The sequence below is a fragment of the Choloepus didactylus genome, chromosome 8 (genome assembly GCF_015220235.1).
Source record: "Choloepus didactylus isolate mChoDid1 chromosome 8, mChoDid1.pri, whole genome shotgun sequence".
Lineage (NCBI taxonomy): Eukaryota > Metazoa > Chordata > Mammalia > Pilosa > Megalonychidae > Choloepus > Choloepus didactylus.
The window spans coordinates 123,123,894-123,144,686 of NC_051314.1; the positions used below are offsets into that span (position 1 = coordinate 123,123,894).

The window sequence follows — 20,793 nt, forward strand, 5'->3', positions numbered from 1 at the left end:
ACATATTTTGAATTTTCTCCAATGTGTTTGATTACCACATCTATTTAGATTTCTTATGTTTTCTCTTCCTTAATCTCTTAATGTGGCAAGTGGCATTTATACATGTTCTGATGTTAAACAACTTTGCATTCTTAAGCAAAATTCAGATTGGTCAAATAATGTTGATAAAAATTTTTATATCCTTACATCTAAATTTTTGAGTGTGATTTTCCTAAAATTTTCCCCATGAGGGTAAGGATTATAGTTGAGAGAGTCTAAGAGAGGATATGGTTGGAAGATGTGTTGCTTTACATTTATGCTACAAAATTTTGATTGGCTAATTTAACATGTCCAGAAAATGAATTATTCACGTTTTCTGTATATTTTAGATTAGACTGGCATTTGTGGTTGTCGTCAATGAAGTGTAGCAATGACTTCCAAGAGAGTCACTGGAAGTCAGTAAGCCTGGAGGGGATGATGTAATGATGTGAGGTAAATGGCATCAAGGAACTGCACAGACAAGAAGATCTATACTGTTTCCATGCAAACTGGTTCCAAAGAGCCATGGCACTTGGAGTAATAACACCACTGCACATTTTTTCTCATGGTGTGAGAAATGAACCTAGCAAGGAAAGACACATTTGACAATAAAGAGCAGGCAGGGATGGCTCCTGGATCTGAAAAAGGATAAATGATGTCTAGACACAGTCAAGAATCTTCAAGCACACTGACCAGACAATAAAGAAATACATATCACTCTTCTCTGTTATGATACCTCTCATGGGCCCACGAATTCTGTAACACATTTTAATCAGATTGTTTGTAAACCCAGAGTCCCATGGAAAATATTTGCCTAGGACCTCTCGGACCTAGGGACAAGCCTGCATGAGATCAAATACTTACCAATAACTACACAGGTTCTTGTAATAGAGAATAAATGAGAATTTTGTTCAGTCCATTAAATAGTTATTTTATGCATGTTTAATATGGAAAACTATGATGGTAGTAGTAATTTTTTGTAATCTATTTGTCACATATAGATTTAACAAAATGTGTAATTTTGATTCCTCTTCTTGTCTTATCAAGATTCACTTATTTTCATTTCTGTGTCCCATCTTTCTCATTTGCAAACCAGAGCTGGAATGTCCCTTTCTTGTTTCAGAGCCTTTCTTCAAATTAAAGAAAATATATCCTCCCATCACTCTGTTATCCAGTCCATTTGGCTTCATCTATTGCTCCACAAAACTGCCCCCAACATCTCTCCCCAAGTCATCCTAGCCTGTGTTTCTGTATCCAGTGGAACTGCTTCAGTTCCCATCGTGCATTACCTCTCAAGCAGCATTTAGCACTTCTTTTCTATTTTCTTCTTCTGTTATACTGTCTTCCAAGAATTCTGTACCACCACATTTCCCTGATATTCCTCCTTACTCATTGACTGTTTATTCTTATTTACATACATCCTCTAAGTCTCTGCCATTTACGTTAACCTTCCTATAATTTTGGGTCCTCTTTTCCCTTTGTAATCCTCCCTGTGTAATCTCTTTTATATATTTGTGGTCATTACCTACTCCAATATTTCCCAACTCTACATATTTAACTATGAAACTTTCTCTGAGTTGCAGACTCTTTATCTAACTGCCTATGTGATATCTCCACTTTAATGTCTCAACTTATCTTAATCTGAATGTGTCTAAAAGTTAGTTTACAACTTTCCCCCCAAATGTGGTCCTCATCAGTAAACCACCCTCCCAACCAGCTGAATGGAAACAGAAGCCTGTTGCTATCCATGACATTGCCTTCTTCCTTATCTACCATTTTAATCAGTTGACTAATGTTTATATTTCTCTAATCAATTTATTTCTCTTTATCTCTAAGACTTCCATACTATTCCATCATATCCTGCCTGGACTATGGAAATAGCCACATAAATGGACTCCAAGTATCCAAACTGGAGAATCCATGTATCCAAATATCTATTCCCTGTTTCCAAAACTCAAAAGTGATCAGGTTACTATGTTTCTTGAAGCCTTTTACTTACTTTCAATTCCTGTTGTAATGAAAATTTTCCAGCCATGTTTCACACCCAACCTCTCCTTTCATGACCTCTGGCAACACTAGCCTTCTTTGTATTTTCATTTTTGTAAGCACAGCATACTCATTAGATCCAAAAGTTTATTTATTCCCATTGTACTTTTAATTTGGGACTTCATAGAATTTTTTTTTTTTTTTTTTTTTTACTTCTCTGATGTATTTCTACTCACTTCAGCTCTCAATTCATTTGTTACATATTTATGGAAGTGTTGCCTGAATTCAGTGATCAAGTCAGATCCCCCTACCTTACATTCCCACAAGGACCACACAATTGTTCTTCATAGCATCTATCACAGTACATTCAACCAACACAATGATGAACAGGTAAAAATCCCTATGCTCATGGAGCTTGAACTCTAGAGGGGATTCAGAAAATACAATTTACTAAGATAAAAGAAGCAAATTATTTGGAAAAAGAAATAGTTATATTTTTATATTTTCTGATTAATTATCTTTGTTTTTATGTATCAGACTAGACATAAAGTCTGGTTCATATATTGGCAAGAATGGCTACTGGTACTCTGCTGAGAGAATAACCATTTTTTTTTTTGTTACAAATCAGCAAAGGGTTTATAGGAAATCAGGAACACAGATGTCCCTTTGAATTGACCTCATAACCAAATTTGGAACAATTTGAGCTTCAAAATAAGAGATTATAACTTGCTGAACAAAGTGTGAACTGGGAGTCCATAAAGATATAAATTCAAAAAATGAATAAATTGAAATTTTGATGATGCATGGGATATTTACAGAATTTGAAAGTAACTTCCCACAAAATACTAGTTAGTTATAAGTGAAAAAGAGTAACTTTACAGTGGAGAAGTCTAGCATGCATTCCGTTAATCCAGTGACCAAAGTGAATACAATATCAAGTTCATCGATACTGGAACAAATAACACTGTGTGCCACTTGAAATGATGCAGTGAGAAGGACAAAATATCACTGGATCCCTTCTAGGCTATTGCTGCCAAAGAGGAATAACTTGAATGTAAGCATGAGAAAGAAAAATCAGACAAATTCAATTAGAGGTGCATTTCACAAAATAACTGGCCTGTAGTATTCCAAAATGTCAAGGTCATGTATGTCAAGGTCAAGGAAGGCTGAGTGACTAAATGCAGAAATTGATTCCAAACTGGATGCTTGTACTTCAAAGAACATTAGTACTAAGTTGGCAAACCTTGACGGGAGTCGGAGAATTAGATGGTAATACTGTGTTGATGCTATTTTCCTAATTTTCATCAGTGTATTGTGGTTATGTAGGAGATGACATTTGTTTGTAGGAAATACACACTAAGGCATCAAAGGGTGATGGTGCATCAAGTTGGCAACTAATTTCTCAAAAATAAAAAAAGCGAGTTCATTATTCTGTACCTGCAATCATCTTATCAATTTGTGATAGCTTCTAAATAGAAAAAAAAAAGGGAAACATAAAATTTGGATAAAATCCAAAACCAAAAAACAATATATTTAACACTTTTTCCCAACATCCATTTTTTATGTTTTATATCATAGAAATAAAAGCACTGTTACCTATTAAAATATATTCCAAGTGTTCACTGCAGTGCAATTTACAGTAGTAAAAAACCTGGAAATAGTTATTTTTCAGGAAGAAAGGTGAAAAATGTATAAATCTGCACTGTAATGCAACTCTTAGAACCATAAGAATTTACATAAGACATTGTTAAGAGTAAAAAAACAAGATACAGAAAAAGAGACATAAATTGATCACATTTGTTGTAAAATTAACAATGAATAAAATCTTGGATATAAATATAAGAGCTCACTCTGGATTAAATTATCACATAAAAAATTGAAAGGCTTTAGATTAGATTGTTAAAATGTATTACTCTGGACCAATATAGATGAGGGAAGGAGTAGAGATTTTGGTGTTTAATTGAATTTTTAAACTCTTACTCCTGAAAGATTAATGTTAGAACCCGATAGGTCCAAAACTTTGTTGATTATTCCACTGTAAGTTAAAAAAATGCTAATATTGGCAAATCCATTTGAAAACACTGCTGCAGGATTCAGAGTAAATTTTGTTTTCCTTGGTGGCAGCACAACTATTTTCTTTGTCTGGTCCCTTTATGAAGAATCTGCATGAGAAAGGATAAGTATATACTAATCACTGTTGCTGAAGATATACATTTGTATTACTAGCTAATACCTTCCCTTAAAAAATAAAAACTACCAACAAAATGGGAGAAAATATTTGGAAACCATTTATCTGATATGGGTTTAATATGAAGAAGAACCCCTTCAGCTCAATAGCAAAAAGACAAGCAAACCATCATTAATACGGTGAACTTTAAGTCACTTTTCATCCGTTTGAGTGTGATGGTACCAAGAAATATTGCACAATTAAAAGTGGTGAACTTAGAGATGTTTTATAAGACAAATCTTACACTATATAAATAATCAAAACAGATTGTTGTTTAGAAAGACTTACAGCCTTGGATCTAATGGTGAACCATTCACCCAGGTCCATGTCCTCTTCGAGGAGGTGAAGTTAAGTCCAATCCATACATAATTTGATTGTCTTAGGTTTTCCTGTATAAAAGCCTTAAAACATAGGTGATAAGTAGATAAATGAGGAGAGTACTTTAATTTGGGCATGTTAACTAATATTTTGGAATTTTATTGGAAAATTAGCACTCTGCATTGGGACTCTTATACTAATATCTTATTTAGAAACAAAACAAACAAAAATATATACAATACTTGTAAATTGAATAGAGGCTATTCGGGGCCAAGACTAGCCATGTCAAGAGAGGCACTCAACGTCCAGCACAAAATTCAAGAAAATGCTAAAAATTCAGAAATCAAGATAAATGGCAATTTAATGTAAGGGTTGGATGAAAGGAAAGCAGTTTTTAACAATAAAGAGGCTAATGCCCTAACCATGATACGAAACCACCTACCATTTCAAGTTGGTCCTGAATGATTAGTAGATGAGATTGTCTTCCCAAACAATACTCATAACTAGCACTCCAACTTTTCAATTCACTAGAGAACCAGTAACACTTTTCTTGATATCTGAGCCATTCGGATGGGCACAGTCCTATAAAGAAATGGAAAGAACAAAGATAAATTAAATCACATTTGCCTTGCTGAAAATCAGCAATGAGAATAATTCTTCTGAATAAGGGTGGAGCTATGATAAAAATCACCCATAAGAAAATGCTCAGATATATAAGGTGCTCAAAATACAAATGGTAATGCTTGGGAGCAATATCCAGACAAAAGGGATTTTTTTCACACCATGATCTGATATGTTGACTAAAATTACATGAACCAATTAGGCTATTTATTATGATCATGTTATTTGAGAGGTTAGGTATCTATACTACTTAGAAGTTATCCATAAAAATTTTAAGAATCTCTCTGATTATTGTTTTGGAGCTGTATCCCTTTTTGCCCTTAATATAACAAACACTGAGATTAATAACAGGTTCTGTTAACCTCTTTATAATTGCAACAACACCAAGTCCAATGCTTTTCTTAAATTATAGTTAAATTTAGGTCTTCTCAAATTGAAAATACTTGAGTCTTTTGGCATAATAAATATATGTGCAAGTTGATATAAATACTCTATTCTCCATTTTACTTTGCAGCATTCCAACCTCTTCTTTCTTTTTAATCAAGGTGAAATTCATATAAAAATTTCATCATTTTAACCATTTTTAAGTGTAAAATCTACAACGTGGTGCAACCATCATCATTATCTAATTTCAGAATATTTTCATCATCCCCAAAATAAATATCATACCCATTAAACAGATATTCAACATATTCCCTGTTCCCTCCACTCTGGTGCCTCAAACCTGCTTTGTGTCTCTATGAATTTACCTATTCTTTATATTTTATATAAATGAAATCATATAATAACTGGCTTTTGTGTCTGGCTTTTTCACTCAGCATACTGTTTTCAACGTTAATTCAGCTGGTAATATGTATCAGTAGTTATTCATCAGTTTCTATGGCTGAATAATACTCCACTGTGTGGATATGCCACATTTTGTTTATCCATTCAACAGCTGAACATCTGAGTTGTTTCCACTTTGGAACTGTTATGAATAAAGCTGCTATGAACATTTGTGTGAAAATTTTTGCATGGACATGTATTCTATCCCCTTGGGTATAAACCTACTAGTGGAATTTCTGGGTCATGTGAAATTTCTATATTTAACTTTTGTAGAACTGCCCATACTGTTTTTCACAGGTATGCACCATTTTACATTCCCACCCACGATATTTGTGGGTCTTGATTTCTCCATATCCTCTCCAACACTTTTCATTTTTGCTTTGTTTGATCATAGCCTTCCTAAAGGGAGTGAAGTGGTATCCCAGTGTAGTTTTGATTGCCATTTCCCTAACTAATTTGTTGAGCATCTTTTCATTTATTTATTGACTATTTGCATTTTTTTTTGGATAAATATCTGTTCAGGTCCTTTGCCCATTTTTTTTTCCTGGTGGTTTGTCTTTTTGTTATTGAGTGGTAAGAGTTCTTTATATATTCTGCATCCTAGACCCTTATTAGATATAAATATCTAATTAACAAATCCATTTGGTTTGCTATCTTTTCATTCTTGGTGGTGTCCTGTGATGCACAAAAATGTTTATGTTTCATGAAGTCCAATTTATCTGTTTTACAGTTTGTTGCTTGTGCTTTTCATGTTGCATTTAAGGAACTGTTACCTAATCTAAGATCATGAATATTTACACCTATATTTCCTTGGAAGAGTTTTATAGTTTAGCTCTTATAGGTAGGTATTTGACCCGTTTTGAATTATCTTTTGTATATGGTATGAGATAGAGGTCCAAATTCTTTGTTTTGCATGTGGATATGCAGTTGTCCCAATATCATTTGTTGAAAAGACTATTCTTTCCCCATTGAATGGTCTTAGAACTCTCACTGAAAATTGATTATTTGGCCATAGATGCATGGGTTTATTTCTGACACTCAAATCTATTCTATTGGTCTATATTTCTATTCATATGTGAATACTACATTGTTTTGATTACTGTTGTTTTGTAGTTTCATTTTGAGATCAAAAAGTGTGAGATCTCTAAATTTGTTTTTCTTTTTCAAGATTTTTTCAGCTATTTGGGATCCCTTGCAATTACATGTGCATTTTAGGATCAGCTTATCCATTTCAGAAAGTTTATTTTATTTCTGTATGGTTCATTTCTAGTGTTCAGAAATACAAATGACTTGCCTATGTTAATCATACATCTTGCCACATTGAAGAACTCCTTTTTTAGCTTTAATAGTTTTTATATGGATTCTTCAGGGTTTTCTATATATAAGGTTATACCATTGACAAATAGAGATAGATTTATCCTTCTTTTCAGTTTGGATGCTTTTTATTTCTTTTACTTGTCTAATTGCTCTAATTCCAGTACAATGATGAACAGATGTGGTGTGAGTGAATATCTTATCTTAGTCCCGATTTTAGGGAGGAAGCTTTCAGTTTCATCATTTAGTATGATATTAGATGTGGGGTTTTCATACAGACATTTATCAGATAAAGTTCTTTTTTATTCCTGCCTCTTTTTTTTTTTTTTTTTTGTATTTTATCATGCAAGTTTGTTGGATTTTGTCAATGTTTTTCTGCATCAATTGAGATGAGTGTGTGTTTTTTACTTCATTCTATTAATTCTTTTAATTGCATTTATTTATTTTTATAAGTTGAACCACCCTTGCATATCCAGATAAATCCCACTTGTTTGTGACGTAGGAATTTTGTTAATATCCTGCTGGGATAGTTGCCTAGTATTTTGTTGAGGACTTTTGCATCTATTTTCATGAGGGATATCAGTCTGTAGTTTTCTTTTTTGTGACGTCTTTGTTTGGTTTTTGTAGCAGGGAAATGGTGGACTATAGAATGACTTGGGAAGTGTTCCCTCTTCTAATTAATGGAAGAGTTTGAGAAATGTTGGTGCTAATATTTTGAATGATTGTTAGAATTCATCAGCAAAGCCGTCTCAACCTGGAATTATCTTTATTTAGAGATTTTGGATTTCTGATTCAATCTCTTTAGTTTTTATAGATCTGTTCAGATTTTTAAATTTCTTCTTGATTCATTTCTGGTAGTTTGTGTGTTTCTGGGAATTTGTCTCATTTCTTCTAAGTTATCTAATTTGTTGGCATACAATTGTTCACAGTATACTCTTTTAATAAACTTTATTTCTTCAAGGTTTGTAGAAATATCCCCAATTTCTTTCTTGATCTTAATAATTTTAGTCCTCTCTCTTATTATTAGTCGGTATAGCTAAATGTTTTGAATTTGGTTTATCTTTAAGAAAAAGCAATACTTAAAATCAGCAACAAAAGACAACCCAATTAAAAATGACAAAAGGACTTGAATGGGCATTTCTACAAAGAATATATGCAACTGGCCAATAAGTACATGAAAATATGCTCAAAATGATTATCATTAAGGAAATAGAAATCACAACCACAGTGGAAAGTTCTTCACATGCTCAAGTGTTGGAGAGGATGTGGAGAGACAGGAACCCACTTACCTTGCTTCTGGGAATGTAAAATGGTGCAGAAGCTGTGAAAAACAGTTTGACGGTTCCTAACAGATTTAAACATAGAAATACCATGTGACCCAGTATCTCCTCTCCTAGGTATATATAAAAACATATGTCCACGTAAAAATTTTCAGACAACTCTTCCTATCAACACTATCCGTAGCAGCCCCAAAGCGGAAACAACCCAAATGCCCATCAGCTGGTGAATGGATAAACAAAATGTGACATAGCCATATAATGGAATATCATTAGCCACAGAAATTAACAAATAACTTCAAGCTGGATGAATGTTATGCTAAGTGAAAAAGCCAGGCACAAAAGGCAACATATATTATTCCATTTGTAGGAAATATGCAGAATAGATAAATTCATAGAGAAAGAAAGCAGACTGGTAATTAACAGGGCAGGAGGTAGGAATGGGGAGTAATTGCTTAGTGAGTATGGTGTTTTTCTTTTGCAGTGCCAACAATGTATTGGAACAAGATGCAGATGGTGTTTGTACAACATGTGAATTTACTAAATGCCACTCAATTGTTCAGTTTAAAACAGTTACTTTTATATGACTTTCACCTCAATTAAAAAAATAAGAGGAGATAGCATACCATTTGATAAACAGTAATTATAACTACTTTAAAGAATGTTTAATGGTGTCTGTAAGATTCCATGTTTTACCTACCAAAGCTGCCTTACCTTTGAACACACATGACAAGCTAAAGGTGAATCAGACTTTTAGATTGTCAGACAGTAAAATATGTTGCAATGCTACAATATTTCAACAGGTTGAGGCTTGTACATGTGAAAACAGACAGGTAATTCAAAACATGAGAGTGATAATAAATATATGATAAAGTATATAAAATTATCTTATGTGATAAAGGAGGTAACACAATCTAGTGGACTACAGAATAATAATTTGCCAAATAATTATAAAATACATTAATTTGTATCTTTCTCTAATATCATAAATAAAATATGTCAAAAGGCTCATAGAGTTAAATGTTAAAATGTTAAACTATTAAAAAATTGAAATTAGAAGGAAGTGTTTTTCAAAATTCTGTATGGTACCAATTTCTCAGTTTAAAATCTAATCACAAAATCATAGTGAATAAGTTGATTGATATAACTACTCTTGAAATTTTTATTTCAGAAAAGAACAACTCAACAGAGACTGGAAAAATTTTATGTATATATTGCCTTATAATGGTAATAACTATATAGGTCTCAACTTGATTTTAAATTCCCTGAGGGTAGTTTTTATATCTCCTCTCTCCATTGCCAAAAAAAAAAAAAAAAAGAAAGAAAGAAAGAAAGAAGGAAAAAAAGAAAAAAGAAAAAGAAAGAAAGATGGAAAAATATGTCAATCAAGTTATGGTTGCAAAGAAGATGTATACCTAATATTTGTTGAATAGTTTGATCTACCTCTTCAATAGGGTTTTATCAAACTTAAGAGAATCCAAACAACTAATATCAGCATAAGCCAGAGAGATACCTCTGTGCCCTGTAGCTCTTAAAACACAGTTGTCTGCATCCTCATTACTTAGATTTCCTCTTGTTTCACTCTTCACTTTCAGGTCTCCAAACTCATCATGCTGGATGGCATTTCCTTTTTGGCATTTTAGCAACACTCCCTGAGAAACTTGAAAACAGGATTGTTTAAGGTTGAGTAATTATCTTCACTGTACAATGTCTCAGAAACAAATTATGGGGGATGCTGCTGCTGATTGGGGCCAGAAATAACAGCACGGATCACTAGGAAGTTTAGTTTTTGTTTGCATGCCTATTAAGAGAAAATAGTTTCAAATATTACATGATTGATTCATTTATTAAATACATATTAGCTGATGGTCTACTTGGTGCCAGGCATTGTCTTAAGAACTGGTGATACAGCAGCAAAATTCCTGCTCTAAGAAGCATAAATGCTTTTTCTTAATGTTTTGTTGAAACCTCTGGTACTGTATTTAGGACATTCTATCACGATTATTTGTTAGGGCCAGTTTTTCCAATAGAAGATGAGTACTCAACATAATTATACCATATTTTATTTTTTAATTTGGGGAATTTGAAATAATGTTTAGAGTATAGTAGTTGCTAAATATTTGTTGGGCAAAAGAAACAGTAAACTGAACACATCCTTAGATAAAACATATAAAATGTTTGAGAAAGTAGAATCCTGTCTATTCACAAATAGATAAGAAATCCAGAAATCTGGTTTCAAAATATTCACCCTCCCCCACACACACACATCATAGTCATCATCACTTTCAAAATAGGAGAACATAAAAATTCTTTACTCTATATACGTATCTGTTTTCTAGCATTGATCATATTTTTATACATTATGCAGCATTTTACTCCCAGTAGATTATAAGCCACTTGAAGACAAGATACAAATCTTATTTGACTAAATACAGTGTTAAATACATCACTGTGGAACTTAATGTAAAGCAGCTCCTTGTAAATCTTTGTTAATGTAATAATGAGTGAATGAATGAATGAACATGAAAAAAAAAGAACAACAGGAGAAAAGTAAATGTCTTCATACTTTCATTTTATTAAGCTCTAACTTACCTAACAATATCAGGATGATCAAAGTCAAGGCCAGAATACCATTTACTGTTCCAGATATTGCCAATAAGATTTTATACCAGCTCAAGGTCACTGAATAACCCAAAAGATTAAACATATTAATTAGCTTAGAAAAGTATATTTCTAAGAATAATAACTGCAATAATAGGATTATTTGGAATTTTTTAATATTTCAAAGGGTATTAGGCAACCAAAAGCAAAAAGGCTAATTAAATAGAAAATAAATGCATTTTTTCTTTACTAATTATAGTACTCTGGGTGGTCAGAAGCTATGATATATGCTATGTTGAATTTTTGAAAATTGCTAATATTTGATATTTTGACCTATTGAAACAAGAATTTTAATGCAATACATGTAATAATTCCCCAAACACACCCACACACAGATACACACATACATAATTACAGAAATATACTTTCTAATTATTTGTTTTGATGTAAGGTTCACAAGTCATTCAAATTTGTTTCATTTATCAAGGACTTAATACAGATCAGAGCTAAAGATGCCTTTGGGTGTGCTGTTATTTTAATCTAAAAAAGTCATAAAATTGTTCTTAACTCATGCAATAATAATGTTTCAGCTTCTTATTTGAGGTCAAACTCTTTAAGAGAAAGGACTATTTTATTGTTCGTATACCTACACTGCCAGGTTCAAGAAAAGAGTGCTCACTCAGTGATGTTATTTAATCAGCAAGCTGATATCATTAGAAAGAAGGTAGACAGTCTCATCACAGTGCTCAAGTATATACTTTATCTTTCTCAGTCTCATTAAAGCAAACTTAAATTAGGTAGGCACTGGCTTATAGAATTATATAAGTAGTTAGTTGTACTGAATAAAAGAACATCTATATTTGCAAAACATCCTATGTCCCTACCAAAACTAATTTATGCAAATGTATCATAATAATAAGAAATCACTTCCCCTAACTCTGAGAAACACTGGAATTTTTCCACAGAAATCGGGAAAAAGAAAAGCTATCCCAAATTTCCATTAATATTTAATATAATGTGGGAGGTGTTATGCAATGCAATCAGATAAGATAATCCAATTAAAGGTAAAAGCATTATAAAATAAGAGTTACAATTATTTGTAGACATCATGCTTATATATTTGGAAAGAAAAAAAGGGAATATTACCATAAACCTTTAAATAATAAAATTACTTAGTAGATGCAGGTATAAAATTAAAATACTAAAATAATTGTCTTCATCTGTCCAATAGCCACTTAGATAATATAAATGAAGGGAAAGCAGTGTTTATGGATAGCAAACATTTTTAAAAGTTAAAAAAAAAAACAACTAAAACTTAATTAGAAGTACCTCAAACTTATGTGAGGAAAACTGAAAAAAAAAAAAAAAAAACCTGAAAAACACAACTGTGGACTTGAAGTAATGGAAATATGGAAATAATACAGATATGTTCTTGGATAAGAAGGCTAAGTAAGCATCAAAAAGATATAAATTCTCCATAAATTAATTAATGAAGTTAGGGAGTAATTTAGGGTACGGTAAAACTACTATCAATTTTTTCTGTTTTTTTTTTTGTTTGTTTGTGTGTGTCTGTTTCTTCCCTTGTGACGTATGAGCCTGCAACATTTATTATAAAGTTACTTGGAAGGACGAACAAATAAGAATTGCCTAGTAAACACTGGAAAAGATGGAAATATAAAATGGCATAATCCTATGGAAGGCAATTTGGAAAAAAACTAGCAAAACTGTGTCAGCCTTGATACTGTCATTCAGAAATGCCCCTTCTAAGAATCATTCCTGCTAACACATTAGAAAATATGAAAAGACATATGAAAATGCTGTTCATTGCAACACTGTTTATAATAGAAAATAACAGAAATATCACAAATGTCCATTAATAGAAGCATACTTGAATAAAGTATGGTACATCCACATAGTGAAGAAATATTCAGCTAACAAAAGGATAACACTTTGTTGCTATAATATATGTAATATCCAGTTTATATTGCTAAGTAATAAAAGATGCAAAATATCATTTCCTATCCTATTTTTTTCTAATGAAAGAGGAAAATTATGTACACACATCTACATATATGATCATTCATATATAGCTGTATATTTAAATCTATTTTTAAGTAGAAATCTGTGAAAGAACAAGCCCACAACTAATAGAAATGATTTCCTAAAGGGGAGGAGAGGGAACAGGGTGGACGCTGGATTTATGGGAGCTGGATTTCTCTGGAAGTACCTTGCTTTATAGGTTTGACTTCAAAAACATGTAAATGTTTTACATATATATAAAATAAAGCCAAAGACAGAGAGAAAGAGAGAGAGAGAGAAGGATCCTGAAAATAGAATATAAAGCAAAGCTGGGTATTGAGTTAATGGCTTAAATGTAACGAGAGGAATTATTTCAAGTGATTTGAAAACATAAAAATTTAATCTGCATGTTCAGTGTCATATATATAAGGACAAAAGAACTGCAGAAACATTTTAATCTGTTTTAACTAATTAAATTATTAGTAATAATATTCCTATAGTAATTCTGAAGCTACTATAGATACATAGTAGGACAAAGCAAAAATATAACATTATCATTTGCAAACAAGGGTTTCATCTTCACATGAAATATAAATCTTACCCTAAGCTTTACTAATGATTAGCGAAGAATGAAAGTTATGAATATTAGCATGTGTTACTTAAATATCTGAGGGCTGTAAATCTATTTTTTTCAGCTTCCTGAGCTCCTTTTTTGCACCAAAACACATTTTGGGTTCATAATGTCCCCTATGAACTGAGTGAGAAAAAATTTCGCAACGAGGAGCCTCTACTTTTTGTGGTCTTTCAGCTTTAATATCTCTATTTCCCCAAATACAATGCAAATTGTATACAAGAAGTGTTGAAAGACTTAGAAACCAAGGAAATCTGTAAAAATCTACGTGAAAGCAACAATAAATTTCTTATAATTAGGCCTACATGTAACTCTAAGAGGAATGGAAGTGTAATGAGTGCTATAATAGAAGACCAAAGGAAGGTATGGCAATGGTGAGAACAAATATTTCTCTGGGGTAACTTATGGAATTTTAATGATGTAGCTGATACTAGAGGAAGGATTCAAAATGAAAGTAGGATTTTTGTAGGTGGAGAAGTAGGAAAGTATATTCTGAAGAGTACTATATCAATAAAAATCAAGAGGCAAGATGAAAAGAAATATTTAGAAAGGAATAGTCTCATAGTAGTGCAGGAAATATCATCTCTTTAAGTGTGATTGTTTATTTGTGTTTTTAATTTCTGTTTATCTCCTTTTTCCAGATCACATAAAAGTGGCAGGATGGATTAATATCTCATATGGAGGGTATGTCTGAGCCATTAAATTAAAATGTAGGTTTGTGGTGCACAAACTTCATTTTGAGGCAACCTGGTAAAGAATATGTTTTAAAAAAAGATTTTGACAAGTTGAGTTAGAAAAATAGCATTAAAATTGCCATATTTTTACAAATGATATGGAAGTAGATGACTAGTAAGAAATATTAATTTTTAAATAAATAATTTTCATTGAAAGTGTATTTTCTGAGAATATCCTTAAAATTATATCAGACAAAATATTATTTTAAAAAAATAAGTGTTAGTCTCACATTTATATATGAGAGCGAGAGATACAGAAAGAGAATGAGAGAGGAACTTCATGATAATGAAATAGTCCAAGAACAGAATAGAACAGAAAATTGGACACTAATACACTAGTCCACACCAACTGGAGAAAAATAAAACAAAACTTAATTCCATACCTTTAGATTTAAGTTGGGATGTTTGGATGGAATTCCTTCTTTTTGATTGTATGTTCAATGTCATGTATCTTTCTTCATCTTGCATCTTCGCATATGTGAGTATGTGTGTCTATATGGTATATTTTGGTTTTGTAAGTATGATATGTAATCAGGAATGATGGATAAAAGTGTTGCTTAGCAGAGATTGTCTTCAAATTGTCCTCTTAGGGTACATGCAAAGGTTCACAGTTTGATCTATTGGTGAAAACCTCAGAGGAAATGTTTTGTTTAGTTGTCTTAAAGTTCATTTCCCATGGCCTAGATAACACATAACTTCTCAATTATCTACCGTATATTAAATTTAAGATATTTGGTGTCTTTAAAATTTTCGCCAGATATAGCCCTGAAGGCCCAGGAAAAAAAAATTGAATCTCAAAAGGGTTGAAGTAAATGACATATAACTGCCTTGTAGCTCAGCCTAAGTATTTATGTGAATTTTGAATTACAGTCCCCAATATATTCATATTTGATTTGCTATATTAATTTACAGTTGCCTAACAGTTAAATTATTTCCTGATCCTGAAACAACTTTGATTATAAATCATACTAAATAATAATATAATTTGAAGGAAAAAAGTACTGGCAATTTTTGGCATTCTATAGACTTATCACCAATACAGAAAAAAAAAAAATCAAACTTCAAGGTTGAATTTTGAGGAAAGAAACTATAGTTTCCAGCTACCTTTTCTGTGTGGTATCCAGGAGGCAGGGCAAAAAAAGTTGAGCTTTATTTCTTTTTCTCAGATTTATTGCATTATAATTTGCATAATATAAAATTCAGCCAATGTAAGTATACAATTCTATGATATAGCTGTGCAACCTCACGATTCAGTTTTAGAACTTTTCCATTATCTCAAAACTTTCCCTTATGCCCCGACTAAAGAGAAATGCAATTCTGAAAACATTGTTCTGATTAATTGAAAAAAAATAGTTTAAAATTTTGGCAATGAAATCCTGAATCTCTGGTAACTAGAAAATCTAGAAAGAGAACTCAAAGCCTTTAGCTATTGCCCCAAAGACTTCAATGATGTGGCAGAATCCTGAAGGAAAGAAAGCCAGAAAGAGCAGGCAGTCGTGAGAGGAGCACAGCCAGTGCTGGCCTCACAGAGAGGGGCCAAGGGCCCTATCGCATCTCCTCATGCCTTCCATCCCCTGCCAAGCACCAACTGGCCAAAGGAATGTGGAAGCCAGAGGGCAAAGTTGTTTGTGCCAGTTATTCCCCAGGGCAAAAAGCAGGATATAGAAGGAGGGCAGCATAACTCCAGGGGTAAACTAGTGATACCCTCACAATCATCCCTTTTAATTTTGCAGTGACTTAAAGATGTGTTCTACCTTATCACAGTCACAGTAACATTATCGGGTTACTGTTTCCCTGCTATTCACTTTACCACCTTGTATCTTCAACTTTGGGCATATTTATTAATAATCAGGTGGACAAAATGACTTACCCTGTGGATGTCAGCCAGCCTCTTTTCTTAGCCACCCTACAGCTGGTTAACTGGGCCTCTGTTAAAAAAATGTTGAGGATGACAAGGATGGAAGCTATGCAAGGGCTCAATAATATGGTCTTCCTTCATCAAGGCTGATCTTACTATCCCTTCTGCTGAATGCCCCACCTGTCAAGAACAGAAACCAAAGTAGGACACAGTTCCCCAGGAAGAGCAGCCAGCCGTCTGATGGCACTCTGATTACTTCAGCCTCTTGCATCATGGACTTCATAGGGGAAGTCACATATCTTAGGAACATGTTTGCCCCCTCTGCCGGCAGTGCTTCTGCCAGCATCACCATGCATAGGCTTACAGCATGTCTTGTCTGTTTTGATGGTTTCCCAAACAACACTGTCTTTGGCTTTTTGCAGAAAAAAAAAAAGCTTGACCATCAGTTCACATCTATTGAAGTTAATTTTCTTACCGATAGGTAACTGGCTGGATAGGATGTTGAAATGACTTCTGAAAGTGTATCTGGTACCAGCTGGGATAAAATGCCTTTCAACTTTGGACAGGATTCTACAAGTGGTGGTGTTTGCCTTGCTGATACGTGGTGTTTGCCTTGCTGATATATGTTGCTATGTCTGCCATGGTCAAAATGAACAACATAGTGCCAGAAAGATATAAATTCTCTGTGAACCAAACCATAGGCTTAGTATTCAAATTAATAGTGGGACCCTCCAACACATGCTTACACCTAATAATTCACTTGAAGAAAACTGATTCTTTCCCCCCACATTTGGTTTTGTTGGGTTTAGAGGTCCTAGTATCAGAAGAAAGACTGTTTTAATAAGGAACATAGCCATGTTCCTGATGAATTGAAAGCTGACACTTCCCCATGACATTTTTGGCTCCTTAATCACTGAACCAACAGACAGAGGAGAGGATCATGGTGCAAGCTGAAGTTAATTGACTTACTGCTATGCTATGTGGGAAGGAGAGCTGTGCCTGGGACCCAGGAGATTCACAGGAACAGCTTTTAATATCATATTCCACAGTAGTCCTGTTCTATAGAATGCTGTACCAATCCAATAAAAACACCACTACCAAGAACTCAGATCCCACGATAATGATTATGTGAATCATTACATAATCCAAAGACCTTGTACAGTTCATTTGACAAAGATCAAGGAAGCCCATTTCTGTGACTCAGATAGAATCATTCTGAATGTAAGTAACCCCCAGGTCTCAGAGTCCTGTTCTCAAATCTTCCTCAAAAGTTAGTGTAGAAATGACAAAGTGAATCAAATCCATAGTGTACTGAGACATTTCTGTTACATTTAGAATTTTTTTATTCATTGGAATAATTGACATTAAAAATTCTTTTATTACAGAAGTTTTGGGTAACTTCTTAATTTAAAGTAGAATCTAGCATATAGGAAAATATATGATTTGCCTTGTGAGGCCAATTTGAAAAGCACAATTTCTATAATTCTTGTTGTTTACAGTCAAAAGTTATAAGAAAATGTGTTTTTTTTTCTCAGTACTGTTAGAATGTGTAAAAGAATCTGAATTGCTACATTGCAAATTTGAGTTTTCTATTTGCCAAAAAACGCTGTATCTTAGTTTGCCAGACTACTATGGCAAACACTACAATACAGATAGGCTTAACTACAAGCATAGATTGTCTCACACAGTTTTGAAGACTAGAAATACAAAATCAAGGCATTGGAAGGGCTTGCTTCCTCCCTAAAGTCTGTAGCATTCTGGTGCTGGCTTGCTGCAATCTTTGCTGGGCTTGCATTTCTGTCTCCCATCGCTTGGAGTGCTCTCTCTCCTTGTGTCTGTTCTTCCCCTTTCGCTCACTTCCACCTTCTGGCTCCCCCAGTGACCTTCTCTGACTTCTGGCTTGCACTTTCTTCTCTTTATAAGGCCTCCAGTAGTATGACTTAAACCCACCATGATTCAGTGGGCCACACCTTAACTGGCAATAAAATCTTGTAAAAGCACTATTTACAAATAAATTCACACCCACAGGAACACGGAATACTTTGTTTGGAGTATGTAAGTCATCCTACCATGTGCTGCAAAGTTCTCAAGAAGAAAATTTTTGTTAGGGTTTTATGTCAATCTGGTCAAGCATTTTGAAGTGCTCAAACAACACTAAAATATCAAATGTATAGGTAACTAACTCAACAAGCAGGACCGTGTTGGATGCAAAGAGAAAGCAACTATATTTTATCTCAAAGCTTCTATTTTCTATTGACTCATTTCTTACCACATCACTTCATTTTTCCATTATTTCTTAAGTAATTTTCCTATTTAGGGTAATAAAAAGTCCAATTCAGTCTAATATCGAAAGTCCAATTTTCATCCAGTTTAACTCTCCCCCACCCCAGCTTAGGCCTGATTGTAGTTTAGAGGCCACCAAGGAGGGACAGGGATTATGAAGGGGTCTGCTTGAGTTCCTTCTTACCCCCGTGCTCTGTGTCAACTGAGCCCTGCAAGGGGTGTGTAAAGATGGAATAGAGTGGACATAAACATGCAGAACAGGTGTCATTAGCTTGTACAGTTTTAATTCGAGCATTGACACTCCACATGCTCTCTTCTTCTCTTTGAAAGTTTCCAGTAAATCTGCTCCTGATCTGTCTGTGGTTTTCTGATGTGGGTGGTGTCTCCTCTGGCAGTTTTTCTTACAAGCCATTGTATCTCACCTACACACACCCACACACCATCTGCTGCTTCCTCCTCTACACCTCTCCCCTCTTTTCATTGAGGTTGGCCTGTCTGTGGCAGGAAGCACTCTTAGGTTGGTTTCTTCTCTGAGTGGCTCATGGCTGGCTCCTTTTCATGGAATTCACACCTGGCCCAGGAAAAATACTCACTTCTGTCTCACCATTGGTGGAAGTGCAGCTTACTGTAGTTCTAACTACAGCCTCTCATACTGAGAGTATCAATCCCCGCAATCTTCAAATCCCAGAGGGAATTTGCCAGCCTTATGGCTTAATGTAAGAGAGAAGCTCTTCTACTTTTCACCACAGAAGGATGTAGGGAAAGATGTAGCACATAACAATTCGCTCTAGATAAATCCTTACTTCCCAATCTCTGAACACTTATAAATTCTTTATATACTCTGGAAGCAGAAGATGGACCAAAAGTTAAAAATTCTGTTTGACAAACTGTTAGCATTCCCTGTATTGGTGCTCGGTCTAGCACCTACAGAATTTTTCTTTGCATGTATGACCTCAGATAAAATTAAATAACAGGAACAATCATATTTTAACACCCTAATAGTCATTCAATATTTAGCAAGTATTTTCTGGGGAATTATCTTATTATATGCCAGGCACCATTGTGGGATTTTTTTTCTATGCTAAATATTTTTAAAAGGCAAACATTTCAAAGTATTGTTGAAAACATTCAAACATACAGTCATTAAGTTTGGGAATTGGACTCATTGCTGGGGGAATTTAATCTATTTAATGTAATCAAAGAGCACGTGCAGCATAAGCCTTATAGATATCTAAATGCTTGTTAGCACACCATTCTGAGATTTCTGAGAACTTGACCTCTGTTCAGGTTCAGGAACTTTAGTTTGGAAATACCGTCGGACCAGGCTGTAAGCCTGGAAATGCTGAGATGAAACATAATAATTGTATTCGGGTCTGAGTATATTAACATCAAGTCATATTGTTTAACTCCAAGATCAAGGAGGCCTAGAAGAAGTTGCCAGCATGAATCTAGACAGGCCTTCAGACAGAACTGCTCCTACAGAAGAGCCCTTATGCATGTAGAAAATCTGTCTTGACACTCATTTATTCAGATGGGTTCAGTGGTGACATTTAGAACCAAGAACCCTGCCCTCTTTATCTGGCCTGGAAAAAAACGTTGCTAATTCCCCTTTATGTCATTATTCTTTCTGTATGCTTTAAATAAATAGGTCCTGTTTGATTTGCTCATGGAGTATTTACAACTAGTGCTTACTTCAATCCATAGCTATAATTAATAGTTTTAATACAGTGGTCGTACAATACATGAGACTGAATAGCTTTGTTTTATTCAAAAATGTTAGATTTATGGATAAAAAGTTTTGAGAATAGCACTTACATTCTTTAAATATCTGGGTTTTTAAACTTATATTGTAAATCCAAGAAAACATAGATAATTCTCTCAAACAATAGCATAAAAAAAAGCCCTCTTTGAACACTGCAGAAACACCCACTGACAAGATTAACTGGGGTATGTGAATTGGAACTTCAGAATTCACCTAAACAATTGCTAATCAGTTGCTTAAAATTGAACTATATTCTCCATGAATTAATGTGCAATCAATTCTTGAAAAGCCCTCAATGATAAAATTCACCAGATGTTGA

The 20,793-nt window shown here is 33.7% G+C and overlaps 1 protein-coding gene across 3 annotated transcripts in view; it reads right to left on the bottom strand.

Moving 5' to 3' along the window:
• KLRF1 (killer cell lectin like receptor F1) overlaps positions 1–15,246 on the bottom strand; it is an 18,882-nt gene extending 3,636 nt beyond the window's left edge. Inside the window, exons 1-6 of one of the 3 annotated variants that reach the window (XM_037847013.1) lie at positions 14,955–15,192; positions 11,179–11,268; positions 10,100–10,246; positions 4,992–5,131; positions 4,520–4,632; positions 2,170–4,166 (exon numbers count right to left, since the gene is read on the bottom strand). In XM_037847013.1, the coding sequence (XP_037702941.1) occupies positions 4,058–4,166; positions 4,520–4,632; positions 4,992–5,131; positions 10,100–10,246; positions 11,179–11,268; positions 14,955–15,039 (684 nt within the window). In that variant the 5' untranslated portion in view covers positions 15,040–15,192 and the 3' untranslated portion in view covers positions 2,170–4,057. Of the gene's footprint in view, positions 1–2,169; positions 4,167–4,519; positions 4,633–4,991; positions 5,132–10,099; positions 10,247–11,178; positions 11,269–14,954 lie in introns of those variants that run through there. The other 2 variants (XM_037847015.1, XM_037847014.1) reach the window with 2 other exon arrangements.
• Between the last annotated feature and the right edge of the window lie 5,547 nt (positions 15,247–20,793).